The 15402-nt window shown below is 38.6% G+C and overlaps 1 protein-coding gene across 1 annotated transcript in view; it reads right to left on the bottom strand.

Annotated features, from left to right (window-relative positions):
- Positions 1–3514: 3514 nt before the first annotated feature.
- Positions 3515–15402, bottom strand: part of CHSY3 (chondroitin sulfate synthase 3) — a gene marked incomplete at its 5' end in the record, with an annotated part of 235405 nt that continues 223517 nt past the window's right edge. Inside the window, one exon of the mRNA XM_005865613.2 lies at positions 3515–5873. Within this exon, the coding sequence (XP_005865675.1) occupies positions 4311–5873 (1563 nt within the window). The remainder of the gene's footprint in view (positions 5874–15402) is intronic.

Here is a 15402-nt window from a genome sequence, read left to right as displayed (position 1 = left end):
TTCCACGATGCCGTCCTACCGCTCCTGTTGCTACTGCTCACAAATGGAAATTCTAGGAGGCTTCTGGACACAGACAGACAGACTACCTTTCCTGTATGATTGACAATGACTAGGATGCTAATAAAAGGGGAGATGGGGAAGTCAGGCAAGTCAGCAGCACCTAGAACTGGTAACATGTCCCCCCTTTAGTGTCCCACTCGTCCCATAATCACCATGATCACAGGCTGCTTCCCGAAGAGATGTGTCTTCAGTGATTCCCATCGGACCCGCTTACCTGTGGGGATACGTCCAGACCCCCAGTGGATGCCTGAAACCAGAAATAGTACAGAACCATATATAAACTATGTGTTTTTCCCATAAATACATACCTATGATCAAATTTAATTTATAAATTAGACACAATAACAGATAACAATAATTAATAATACAGTAAAACAATTATGACAATATAGTGTTATAAGACTTATGTAAATGTGGTCTCTCAAAATAGGTTATTGTACTGTACTCACCCTTTTTCTACTTGTGATGATGTGAGATGATACAATGTCCACGTGATGAGACGCAGAGAGGTGAATGAGGTAGCACTGTGACTCACAGTCATGTGCCGCTTAACCAATGTAGTCAGTCTCTCTCTCTCTCTCTCTCTCTCTCTCTCTCTCTCTCTCTGCAAATTGGCAGGGGTTTCTTTTTCCTTCTTCACAGTTTCAAGGGTAGGAGAGTCGTTCTTACCTTAGAGCTCAGCAACCTCAGCATGCGACTCTTTCCTTATTAAGCAGAGAACTTTCACCTGAAGGAAGCCCTTTTCGCCTTCTCTGCGGCTCCTCTGAACTGCCAGCGTCACTACTCTTGTGCTTTGGCGTCATTATGAGGCAAAGTAAAGGTGACTTGAACACTAGCACTGTAATGCTGTGACAGCAGATCTGGTAACCAAGGCGGTTACCAGGAAAGTCACAGGCGAGGTCTACAGCCTGGAGACGCTGGGCAAATGGATGAGTCACGTGCTGGGCCAGACGGGGCTGGACAGAGCGGGACTCGCGAGATTTCATCACTACTCAGCACAGTGTGCAAATTAAAACTTAGGAATCGCTTATTTCTGGAATTTTCCGTTTAATATCTTCAGACTGAGGTTCTTAAGCAGAAAAGACACATGCTTTCTCCCCCTACCCTTTGTATAGACAAAATGTAGCACATACTGTTCTGAACGTTGATTTTCTGTCTTCACACAATAAGACTCAAATTTGCATTGAAATAGATTTGAAAGTGATTGTTATAAATTGTTACCATTACTGGGAACGGATTGACGGGAGGCCATGTAGCATTTGCCTTAGGGGTGGTAATCTCTTTCAGTGAAGACATTTTTGGGGCCCCCCAAAATAACATTGCTTAATATTACAACAGACATGATGGCACTCCCTTAACTGTAACATATAATCTTCATAATGTCATATTCATTAGAAAGGAATTAATGGCACTTTTTGATTAAAAAACTTGGCAGGTTCAACAATTCAGAATGGACCTCTGCTCTGGTCTTCACAAACCCTTCCTTTAATAGCTTATTTTTTACATAGCATGACTTAGCTCTGTTGCAGGTTTTATATTGCTGAACAGTATATATGTTAACATGCAGTAAAGATAGTTATTTGGGAAGATCTATTACTAATAGCAATATTAGTGATTTTATTAATGAAGAAAATAAATCAGGGTCTGCTCTTTTCTTTAACTTAGATAACTGAAATAACAGTTTTACAGAGGATTAAATATAAAGGCCTCCCTTAAAACACCCCAAGTCTTAGTCATGAGGCAGCTGCCCAGGGATGACATGACATTCTCCCGTTATACTGGTGAAATTATACTGATGCAACAAGGGGATTCAGAGGTCTCATTTGAACATACTCACTGTACTGAAGTTAATACGGGTGTATTTAAGTTCTAGTTTATAATTTTGCATTATAATTGCCTGTGACTTTTCAAGCACTTGCACTGCAATATTTCCTGATTGAAATTTTATTAGAATTACACTAGTAAAATTAAGAGTGTTTTTAAAATCTGTTTAGTATCTATTGTTCGAAATTCCTCTAAGGTTGAAAAGCAGCATAATGTGAACGCAACCTGAAGCACAACATATGTACGTTATTGACGTTACCTTATTTAGTCAGCTATGGATGTTCTGTTTAAATGTTCCCCAATAACAATTTCATCAACCTTCAACATCATCTTATTGATCACCTGCTGTCCACTCAACACCACACTATCCATTTTACTTGCATTGTCCTTTTAAATTTATCCTTATGACAGATCTCAGAATATTGATATTATTTTTTGGACCTCAGTCAGCAGGAACAAAAAAGTGCTCAGAATTTCAGACGCCAGTAGCAGCCCTTCTATATGGTCTCAGCCAGCTGACAGCACAAGCTGTCCACTATGAACACCACCGCGGAATTGCTTGACTATTTATGTCACTTTACCCATACAGTCTTGGCTAAAGCAACGTTGTTAGAGCCAAGATAGTTCTAAATCTAAAAGTGTAGACCATTATGACTAGTTAATAGATGGGGAGCCACAGAAATGAAATACCCACATGTGGACTGGTAGTCCAACCAAGAGAATAAATGTTCACTGGAAAGGTAAATTACCAAGTTCCTCTGTTTTTCACACAAAAAAGCTGGAGCCCATCTCTAGTCAGCAGACACATAGTTGCATTTTCAGATCGGCCCTGGGCAGTTCCTTCTTCCAGGAGGAAGCCCAGAAGATGAAGCCATTTTGTAACTGGTATTGCCTGGGTGAGAGGCTATAGTGCCACCAGCCCCAGGGAGCCCTCACCTAGGACTGCCTCGTCCTGGAAGAAATAGCCCAAGCTAGACTTGAACCTAGAAAAACTTTGTGTCTCTCCTCTTTACCTCTTCCCAACCAAGAGAAGATCTGTTTAAGCAGGAAAAATATATCAATATGAGTCTCAAATAACCAGTTGACATCGGTAGCCCTATTTTGGCCACGGTGATGAGTTTTACATGGTAGAATGAAGGCATCAGTACACCTTACATTATGTAGCCAGCTACCTTTCTTTCCCTACCACCTGCTGCTTTCTGAGTCATTGCTTCTTTGTCCTCCCAAGTTATAGGAACCCAGTGTGCCTTACCCTAGGGATATCTCTACAAGGGGGCTGCTCTTACAATAGTCACCCCTTTATTTGCAGTTTTGCTTCCTGTGGTTTCAGGTTGATTACAAAGCTGAAGAGGCTGGGAAGGAATGCTTCTCCAGGACTGAAAATGATTGAACAAAGAAACTGCTCATTTTAATCACTTATAAAGGCCAGATTTAAAGCATAATTGTACAAATAGCATGCCTATAATTTCTTATTAACTTTTCCAGACTGTGTAGCAAGCACATTTTGGTGACTATAACCACTATAAGAAATACAAATACATGGACTATGACTAAAAGAAAACAACACAACTTTTTCAGTGTTTTTGAAAAAGAATACTGTTATACCTGTGTTTTATTATAAATAACCAGGTTCTGTCATTTTTATCTTCTTGCCAGCAAATGAAAGACATTGTTTCATAAAGCTTCTAAAATGTACATGAATATTTAATTAAATCATATTTCCTTGAGAAAATAAAGTTCATTCGCATTTATAGCAGACAGTTGTGAGGAGTATATAATTTTCTTAAGACCAGGGTAGCCAGTACCGGTTGCTTGTGGAACAAAACTCCTCAATTTTTAAAACTTCTTTTTAAAAAATAAACATACAATCATAAGTGTTCATTTACTTTAAAAATTCTAAAGATGAAGAAAATTATTGTATATATATTTAAGTCCTTGTATAAATTACAAAACTCAAGTTTATGTTACAGAGTCCCTTCCCCATAGGAAGCATAAAGCACTTTTGTGGTACCTTTCACCAGTAAATATTTGTATCACATTGAATTTGACACACAAAATAAAAGTTGATATTGCATCTGTAAGCCCCAAGTGAACATTCTTCTAAGCTGTCTCTCATGATGAATGAACTTCAAAAGTCATTTGATTGCCACAATTTAACTCAATCCCAGATAAAGATATATAAAAGTAATACATATATTGACTTCAGTAGAAATCTGAAAAATCAGTGAATTGCAGACTCTTCTTGCTTGAGGTCAACAAACACCCTTTGGAAGACAACCAAGAGTTGTTTAAGACCAGGACAACAAAATAAAATTATGACAATAATAATTATAATAATAAAAATAACAATAATAAAAATAAAAATAACACCACCAACAATGAGGTAAACTCCCCTTTTAAAAAGGCAATATGTGTTGCCTGGACTGTCAGGAGAGAGTTCGATTGTACCTGACACCCAAATGTTTTTCCAACCAGAGTTCAGCCAGTTGCATGGTTGAGGCAAAAGTGCTTGCCTTGGATCCTAAGCACATCTTATACTGCTTCGGGTCCAAGTTAGGGTCACAATGAACTGGGTGGAAAATATGCACCACTCCTACTTCTTGACTTCTGAAGGGCCTTAAGCCAGAGAGAATAACTTTATTGTAGAGATCGACATCTTCCAGTCCCCAGCCCTGTATTGAGGTATCAAATCCACCTGCACCCAGAAGATCACTTTTATAAATACAGGTGATTCCATATCCATAGTCTCTCCAAAATCCAGTCTTCTTTGAGAAGACAAAGTCATCATCACTGGGAGGCTTTCCCCCATTGGTTACCTTTGGATCATACTGGCTAAAGATGATGGGGTAGTATACCTGTTGTCCCTGAATTGTATTGTCTCTACATCGTTGGAGAAAGTCTCCTCTGAAGATCAAGTCAACATCACAGAATAGCAGCAAAGTATCATTGTCAAACTGGGAAGAAGCCATTTCAAGACCAAGGCCTCTGGAAAACTCTCCCTTCATGGGGATCAGGGTCATTTCTGCTCTCGGGTACTTGTTCTGATAGTCTTTTATCAGCTCAATATGCTTGCTGGAATCTTGGCCAGAATCCCCACTGAAAAGGATGATGACCAGCTTTACGTTCTGCTTTGGGATAAGACAAGTACTTTCAAAGCTCTCCATGAACCTCAAGAAAATGTCGTACCTTCCAACGAGAGGAACAAGAATGTGTATTTTCTTCTCATTGTGGCCTCCCATTTCTTTGACACCTTGAAAAGAGGATAAGATCTTTAAAGAGTTAGATATAAAGGAAAATGACTGAGTGTCGCGGTTAATACTCTCCACAAGACTGTTGACATCTAGCTCTTCAGTTTCTCTGAAGAAAGGCTTGCTGAACAGCTGCTGAAGATAGGCGTGGCGTCTCACTGGCACCGTCAGTTTTCTCCCCTTGTGTCTTTTGTATAAGAGGAGTAAATCCAAAATGTACTCCACGCCATGCATAGGATCAACCCTGCGGTAGCCATACTGGATTTCCTTGAAGTCAATGACGCGACCCCTACTCTTGGCATTCTCATTGATCATCTCCATCACCTGTAGGACGGTGTCATCCAGTGCTGTTCTGAGGATGCTGCTGATGCTCTGTCGAGGAGGCTGGTTCTCCGATGCTGAGTAAAGGAGCTTTCCTGTCAGGAACTCCCATTCTATCACCTCATCCCTCTCCCGAGGCTGGAAGTGATTGAAGGAAGGCATCACCCCCAGCTGCTGATCCTCTTTGCTCACTTCACTGTCGCTGAGCTTGCTCATCAGCGCCCTCTCGCGGTGGAGCTGGATCGTGCGGTAGCGAAGTTCAGAAATTTTGCGGCTCAGCATGTAATTATGAAGCCTGTATTGGTAGGCAGGCCTTTTGTTGGGATGAAGTGTTATGGCTGCGTGGATTTTGCTATTGTGAAGGTCTTGAATATAACCCTTTCGATTGTGTTCGTAATTTTCATGGAACAGTTGCTGCATCTGAAAAGCAAAAGGAAATCAGTACGTTAAGTTTTAAAAGAAATACAGCAATAAACTAAAACGTCAATTAAATATTTAATAAAATTAGTTATATGGTATTTTGGAACAAAATGGCTTGTCAAATTTATATATAAAAATTTAAGATAGTTTTTCATGTCAAATTCATATGCTCAAATACTGCAAACTAACCTGTCAATTCATATGCATACTTCCAACTAACCTCTAGTTATATATTTTGAAGTAAAGAATCTTTGTCCCTCTACTCATTCTGAAATCACCCTAAAGTATCAAAGAAAACAAGAGTTTAATATGTCCATAACCCTATAATGGATAACTCTGAGGGAGAGGCACAGTGGAGAGAATGGATTTTCCAAAATATGGTGGTGGTGGTGGTTGTGGGGGTACAACTGAGTTGTGAACCCAATGTCCTGTTGCTTGGAATGACAATATCACCCTCCCAAAGCAGAAGTAAATTTTATTTAGTATCCTGATATACCATTTTTATAGAATAAGTTCTAGGTAAAGTAAGGTAGGACAGAAACTACATCGATCTATGCTACTGATTTAAAGGATCATATCCAAAATTAGACATGCTTGACATCATTATATACCAGAAAGTCTCTCTGTCAGTCTAGAACAAGCTCACTACTTCAGGTAAATGAGGGAAAGGTAGAATTAGGAGATCACACTTCAAACTCTATACCAATCAATAAAGAGTTCTCCATCACACCCAATTAAGATAAGTACTAAAGAAGGAGGTAAAGGAAGAGAAGGAGAAATCTGTGACTATATTAATGAGTAAGGAGAAAAGAAATACTTCAAACTTAAGAATACATATCCAAAGCAAGTAAAAGTTATCGATCAATCAAATAGACAATACAACCTCCATAAAAAAGAACTCAAGGAATGGAGAAATGAGCTTAAAGAAGATAATAAAACCACTGATAGTTACATTACAAGGAGCATAAAAAGAGATTTGTGGCAAACACAGGAAGAAGAAACTTAAGAAAATTTATCAAAATAATAGAAATATAAAAGAGAGGTTAAAAGTTTGGATACATATATTTGTGTGTATGTACATATACATCATATAGATATACACATACATATACACAACATATATCTCCATATATATATATTTAATATAGATTTAAAAGTTTGGATACCTATTTAATACTATTAAATATATGCTAAAGGAGATAAAAATATGTATGTAAAATATGTCTGAGGGACATACTATCCTTAAAATAAAAGCAGATATATGTGTACAATTAGGCCAAGAGAAAAACAAAATAAAATAAACAAATAGAACCCACTTTAGCTCTAAGTAGTAAAAGAATGAATCTTGTCACAGCATTCTCCACAGCAACATTCAATGTTGAAAAACAGTAGACCCCAATGAAGCAAATTAATGACTCATAATTTTATAATCAATCAAACTGGAGCTTAAGTTATCCCAACCAAGTGAGAGTTCACATTCTATTGCAAAAATAAATAGTTCCTGACATGTAAGAACTTGTGCCAGATCCGTGGTGGTACATTCTTTGACACTCCTCCCATAGAAAGGTGCGGTCTGTGTCCCCTCCTCTTAAATCTGGGTGCCTCTGTGACTACTTTAACTAGCAGACCACAGAAGTGACACTGTGCCAGCTTCCAGATGAGCGACTTCTGTCTTTCGGCACTGTCACTCTGCAGAAGCCAGCTGCTAAGTAAAAAGTCTGAGTTAGTTTCCCTGTTGCTGGCGAGGTCCTTCAGTAAAATGTGCTATAGCAGATCCTCGTTCCAATCCCAGAGTCAGAGAAGAAGTTGTCAGTATCTCTTTTTAACACATTAAAGAAGTTCCTTGCCAGTTCTAGTTTGCCAAGAGTTTTTTTATCATGAATGAATTTTAATGTTGAGCAAATGTTTTTTTCTCCACCCATTGAGAAGATTTTGGGATTTTTTTTCTGTACTGGTGATTTGCACTGGTTGATTTTCGAGTATGAAACCACCTTTTATTTCTTGACTAAACTCATCATGATCCCGATATATTATCCTCTTTACATATGACTGGAATATATTTACAATGTTTGTTTAGTATATACTGTGAGATATCAACTCTCCCTAATTGGTATAGAAATTCAGTGCAGTTCTGGTACAAATCTCATCATAAAAAGTTGCTGTTAATATTAACAAGTTTATTCTGAAATTTATATAGAAATGAAAAGTCAAGGATACTCAGAATAATCTTTAAAAAAAAAGATATACTACAAATAAAAAGTTAGTATGATATTGGTACAAGGATAAATAGAACAAAGGACCAAAATAATCCATAAACAAGTGTACACATGACTTAGGACTTATCATTTGACTTATAACAAATATGACACTGAAGAATGAAGAAAGGGTGGTCTTTTCAGTAAACAGTACAAGGTCACTTGAATATTCATATGGAAGCTGATAAAAACTGAGCCCCTACATTCCACAATTTTAAAAAATCTATCTCAGATGAATTGTTAATCTATCAAAGGCAAAATAATTCAATTTCTAAAAGTTAACATGAGAAAATATCTGTATGACTTTTGGTTAGGTGAAGATTTCTTATATATGACACAAGGTACTAATCATAAAAACAGATTGATAAATTAGGCTGCATTAAAATTAAGAACGCCGTTCCTCAAAAACACCATTAAGAGATCATAAAAGGAGCCAAACTGGCATGGCTCAGTGGTTGAGCATTGACCTATGAACCAGAAGGTCACGGTTTGATTCCAGGTGAGGGTACATGCCCAGGTTGTAGGCTCAATCGCCATTGGGGGGTGTACAGGAGGCAGCCAATCGATGATTCACTCTCATCATTGATGTCTCTCTCTCTCCCTCTTCCTCTCTGAAATAATTATATAAAAAAAGAGAGACCATAAAAGGAAAACTAGACAGTGGGAAAACATTTGGACTAAAACCCAGAATATGTAATGAACCCATACAAATTAGTAAGAAAGAAGGAGAAACCCAATTAAAAATGAGAAAAAAATCTGAATGAGCACTTCATAAAAGATAATATGCAAATACCCAATAAACACACAAATACATTCCCTAGTTCATTCGTCATTAGAGTAATGCGATTTAAAGTCACAATGAGATAACATTATGGACTTAAAAGAATGCCTACAACTGAACATACTGACAATGCACTATCAAGATGTGGAACTTTCATATGTGGTTGGTGAGAATGGAACTTGGTTCAACCACTGTGGAAAACTGTACCAACTAAAATGACCATATACACCCTGAAACTCAGTTATTCTACTCTTAGATCTATGTCTGATAAAAGTGCATACATTCATACACCCAAACATATATAAGAATTTTCATATAACATTATTCAAAATACCCTCAAGCTGAAAGCAACCCAAATGTACATCAAGAGTAGAATAGATAAATATAATATATTCATTTAATAGAAAACAATACATCCATTTAAAAACATGAAACACTATGATTCACAACAATGTGGGCAAATCTCACAAACAAGTGAAAGAAGCCATATACAAAGAAATACATTTGCTTGATTCTATTTATATGATAGTCAGAAACAGGTAAAGCTAACCTATGCAGTTAGCTATTAGAATAGTGATCAAAGATCAAGAGAGGGAGCTGGGAGCTATAGAGTGCTGTTACTGTTGATCTAGGTCAGTGGTTCCCAAACTTATTTGGCCTACCACCCCCTTTCCAGAAAAAATATTACTCAGCGCCCCCTGGAAATTAATTTTTTAAAAATTTTAATAGCAATTAAACAGAAAGATATATGTATTAATGTTTCTACCTTTTTCGTAAAATATAGTAAAGAAAGGTGTAAATTAGAAACATTGAAGTTTGAAATTATGAAACTATTTATTGAACTCAGAATAGAAAGGTAATACAAAAAAAGTTAAAACAAATGCACCTGTGGCCATCACCGCCCCCCTGGATCGCTGCAGCACCCACCAGGGGGCGGTAGCGCCCACTTTGGGAATCACTGATCTAGGTCATCATCATCAAAGGTATGCATTCAATTTGTGAACATTCATTGAACTGTTACTTAAGATGTTTGTCTGTTATACTCCACTTAATAAAATACTTTATTTTAAAAGTAAACATATACATGCATGTGGAATTAGGTAGATTTTCTGATATGTATGCACATAAATGTGTGTGAATATGTGGGTGGAGAGAGAGAACAAAAAAAGTTTTCCTAAAAAAGGTGACCTAAAAGAAATAAGGCCAAGACCATAGCAGATTCTTTATCTTCAGTATTTCATCTGGTTGCTTTTCCATACTCAGATTTTTCAAATCAGCATCCTTTGGCTTTGAAGACTAGAACTGTAGATATTTTGAAAAGGATTTTGGATTTGATTCAAGACTTTGATTTGATTCAGTTTCATCTATTTTTTTTTCTGAAAACACATGCCAATTGTTATTTGAAACTATGACCTATGTTAAATCAAATTAAATCCATAACTTGCAGTGGGATGTTATATCTTCATTTTTGTAGTATTATTATTTTTACCTGAATTTTAAAAATATTTTACTTTATGTAAGTTTCCATATACACTTTTTCTTTCTTTGCAAGAAAGTTAAAAAACCCCTTCTGATCACGTATAGTCTATTATTTATGCCACCTCTAAAAAGTATTGACTATCTGGAACTATCCTTTCTTAAGGCATGCTTTACATTACTAAGAAAAAGGAAACATTGCTCATGGGTAAACTGTTAAACTGCAGCTTATCCAGCTCTTTCAGTGATACTAATATGACTAATGCTGCACAATTTGATAAAGATGACATTTTGTAATAGAACAAATAATGTCTTAGTATTGAAATGTTTAACTAACTTGCATTACTCATCATTTATAACCCAAGCTGTCTCTATAGTGCTTATCTTTCCAATGTATTCCTTTGTAGAAATATTACAAACAGACCAAGACAGAGATGGGGCAATCCTTAAAAATAACACATTATAGCCCTAGCTGGTTTGGCTCAGTGGATAGAGAGTCAGCCTGCGGACTGAAGGGTCCCGGGTTTGATTCCGGTCAAGGGCTCTATCCCCAATAGGGGGCGTGCAGGAAGCAGCCGATTAATGATTCTCTCTCATCATTGATGTTTCTATCTCTCTCTCTCCCTCTCCCTTCCTCTCTAAAATCAATAAAAATATATATTTAAAAAAAATAACATATTACTACATACTTCAGGAGGTACAGTAATAATGAGAACATCTTGAATTTATGTTACATTTTTCCACTGGGAAGCATACAGCATATGCAAATCTTCTACTTTTATATATATGGGGCTCCAAGCTATACAAGATAGACATGAAAATGTTACAGATGAGAATGTTTAAGGGTCTGGCAATGGAGTCAGCCAGATTTGGATTTGAGTACTGGCTCCACAGCTTCGAATCCACTTCTTAGCCAGTCTGTCTAAATCTCAGTCTCCTTATTTACAAAAGGGAAAATGCCAACTACCTCAATGTATAGTAAAATGTTTCTCAAAAAGAAAATAATATATACAATGCTTAGCATTGTGTGTGGCTCATAGAAAACACATCCTAAATGATAGCTGTATGAACAATAGCTCAGGGATTTGCCAACCTGCTCCTGAGATTGCTCTTTTTAGCTGGGAGTTTTCAGAGAACGAGAGTGGCACCCTTCGACTGGCTCGCTTCATCGTTGCTCACTTCTGGAAATGCCTGGGAAGTTATCATTTGAGCACATACACTCAGTGATTCGATGTACCTAACATGCCATCGAGGCACCTTCTGCTAACAAAAGTCCTCAACATTTTGCTAAAAGAAAGATAGCTTACTGTAGAGATTTCAGAAAACCAAGGTTCAAGAGGGCTAAGAGATTTAACCAAAGGTCTAATGAGACTGACATTATGACTAAAGCTAGAATAAGCAGCCAGTTTTGCTGCTAAATTTTGCATGTAGCACGTTGTTTTAAAGTGTAAAATTCACTTTTAAAAGTATATTACTTATGTGGAATAATTCAGGACCGCTAATTTAAGTTGGTTTCCTCTCCTTTATAGAATTTTCAAGTGATGTCATGGTACCCTCAGAGCCTTAGCCTGAAAGGGGAAATCCTGTCACAGTAACAAAATCACAGCAGCAATTAACATCAATGTGTCCGGACTGACCCCAGAGCTGTAAGTGCATCCATCACTCAAAATCTCACCCTCTGGGAAGGAAATGATCTGAGAAGCTATAAACAACTTATTAGAAAAATCCGAAGTGGAAGAATAAATGCCAAAATATAGTTGTATGTTATTAATCTTCTACTAGATTAAACTTCCATTTCCCCTTTAGATTTATTACTAATGAAAACATAGCAGAGGTAATTTCTGGAATGATCACAGCCATGCAAATTAAGGACCTTGAACTCCAGCAATTAAAATCTTAAAAGAAACAGTAAGGGGGGTTGACTGTAACAAGGCACAAGGCTACTTTTGGAGCAATGCAAAGTTCAAAAAACTAGACTGTGCTACTGGTTGCACACTGTATAATTTTACTTAGGATTATTAAATACTTAGAATTTGTAGAGTGTAAATTATACCTCAAAAAAGGCTAGTTTAAAAAAGACATAGAAAATGTTAAAAATAAAATACGGCAAACTCCAGCTTTAAAATGGAAGAGAATGGAACAATACGTAGTCACTAAAATATGTGTAGAATTTACAGAAGTGGATGAGGTTGAGCAGGATCATCTGGAAGCAAGTGGAGACAAAAGGCCAAGCAGAGCAATGTCAGTGGCAAAAGGGTTCAAGAACAGCAGATCTCAAAGTAACCAGGGAAAATACACTGCCTGGCAATGGAGGGCATAAAACTGGTTCTATGTGTGTAACTGTGGGAGCAGGAACTAAGCTGACCAGGGCTGGTAGATAAGCCCCTGGTGGAAATGTTTTGCTTCAGAGAAGTAGAAGGGAAGTCGAAGAGAAAGAGCCACTGAAAGCAAAGAATTAAACAGCTAAGCCATGTTTTCATGAGGCAGGTTTAATCTGAGACAGCAGAGAGGACCAATGCCTTTACTTTGTGCAGATTAGCAAGCCCAGAAATGTAACACCTCTGCCCAAATAAATCCATGGTGACAGAAAGAGATGTGACTTGGGTGGTGGGCATACAACGCAATATACAGGTGATGTATCATAGAAATGTACACTTAAAACCTGTATAATCTTATTAACCAATGTCACCCCAATAGATGTGATTAAAAAACAAACCTATGGTGAGGGGCTTTCTTTCCAGGGGAAAGTAATGTTTCCAGAGATAAGTACATTTCCTAAAAAGAGGGAAAGAATATAGCACTAACACACAATTTCTATTTAAAAAAACAAAAACTAGATGAAAAACTAGCCTTCATCCCCCATCCCTCCCCCCTCCAAAAAAACAAAAACCCATAGCTGTGGAACTGAGGAAAACATTAAGCAACTATTTTATAATACACTAGAGACCCGGTGCACAAATTTTTGCATGGGTGGGGTCCCTCGAGGGGCCGTGGGAGGTTGGCCGGCCAGCCCTCACCCCCATCAAGGCCCATTGAGGGGGCCAACCATGGGTAGGGACTGTGGGAGGTTGGCTGGCCGAGGGGAGGGACCACAGGAAGTTGGCCAGGTGGGGATGGACAGCCGGGGGTTGGCTGGTCGGCAGTGGGTAGGGACTGCGGGAAGTTGGCCGGCTTGGCGGAGGGACCGCAGGACGTTGGCCAGCTGCAGGAGATTAGCTGTGGGGGTGCACTGACCACCAGGGTCAGCTCCTGCATTGAGTATCTGTCCCCTGGTGGTCAGTGGGTGTCATAGCAACCAGTCGACCGGTCGTTAGGTCACTTAGGCTTTCATATCCTAATATATAAAAAGCCAGGGGCCGTCATGACCTAAATGACCAGATGGACGACCGAACACCAGCTAGGGTCCCAGCTGGCACGGCGGGATACAGTGCTGGGTCCTGGCCATCGCGGTGGGAGTCAGTCCTGGGTCCCAGCTGGTGCGGAGGGAGTCAGTCCTGGGTCCTGGTTGGTGCGGTGGTGACAGGGAGCTCTGGGCCCCAGGTTTGAAGGCTGGCCACGCCCCTGATCACAGGAGACCCAGAGTTCCTCTGCGCCCTGGCCGGGGGCCCAGAGCTCCCTTCCCCACCACTCCCAGGCGGGAGGGAGCTCTGAGCCCTGGCTGGGGAGTGTCGGTGACAGGGAGCTCTGGGCCCTGGGGAACTGGAGCCATGCTGCGATCAGACTGGCCTCTGGGTCCCGCCCCCTGCCCCCTGCCTGCAGGCTCTGGGGAACCAGAACCATACTGCGATCTGGGAATCTTGGTTTCTACCCCCGGCCCGCAGGCTCCAGGGAACTGGAGCCATGCTGCGATGGGACTGGACCCTACCCGAGGGGTCCCGGATTGTGAGAGCGTGCAGGCTGGGCTGAGAGACCCTCCCCCCCCCCAGTGCATGAATTTTCATGCACCGGGCCTCTTATAGATAAGAAGCATTTTCCTCTACCTTTGAAAACAACAGAAAAGAAACATAAGACCTCAAGGATGTGATGGTAAGATGTAATGCTAACTCACAGAACTAAGAAGTAAAGAAAGAATAAAAAATAAACTACCACAGTTATGAAAAAAAAAACAGAAGAAAAAATAGACACTGTGGAAAGTTCAGATAGAAAAAAATGAAAATTAGGAAAGCTAAAAACTGGAATAGAAATAAAGAGTACAGGATGAAAGTAATCCTAAAATATGGACTATAGAGCTTCATGCATGCAACATAGATAACTTTGGGAAATGTTATATGGTATACTGAAACAAGCATATTTTAAAGTAAAACATGCAAAAGTGTAGATTTAAAGAAAATAGTACAACGGATTAGAGAAACAATTCAGGACTTCGAAGAGCATTTGGTATGTAGTAACTGCTATTTGAGTTGTCAGAGTTAGCTATTATTATTATTGTAGTTGTTATTTGTATTTACTATTATTATAAGTGTAGGTGTTGCCTGAATGTGTAAATAAAAATGATCATGATGAAGTTTTCCTCAGAAAATAATTGGAATATGCTCAGTATAGCCATCATTTGATGTCAGGTCATCAATTAAAGACTAAAAAACTGAATTGACATCATTGATATCTCTGCTCAAATGAAGAGAAAATAAGAGGCCAAGCCATGATTGGAAAGCTGTTTGCAAATATCTTTCACAATTGCTTAATTTTTTTTTCTGTTAAGGAGAATATTTCATTCATTTATTTGTGTAAAGGAGCTTTTTCAATTTAGTGCAAGTTATTCTGTTCCCATTATGTTACTCATTTTTCCTCAAAAGAAAGAACCCCCTAACTTAAAAAATTCTCTTTGAATCTCTTCCTGTGTATGAGATTCAGGAAGATTTGAGAAAGGGAGGGATTCTTGTTCTAGGGAGTACAGACTGTAAATGTGAATAATTAATGAAGGTAAACAAGGAAGTGAATCATTAGAGAGGTAGAAAATATAATGGTGCATTTGTACCTCAGGGTTAGTGAATTTGTCTTACAAATATTTAATCTCATT

This window comes from Myotis brandtii, unplaced genomic scaffold (assembly GCF_000412655.1).
Source record: "Myotis brandtii unplaced genomic scaffold, ASM41265v1 scaffold208, whole genome shotgun sequence".
Classification (NCBI taxonomy): domain Eukaryota; kingdom Metazoa; phylum Chordata; class Mammalia; order Chiroptera; family Vespertilionidae; genus Myotis; species Myotis brandtii.
This window is presented reverse-complemented; position numbering and strand designations above follow the sequence as displayed.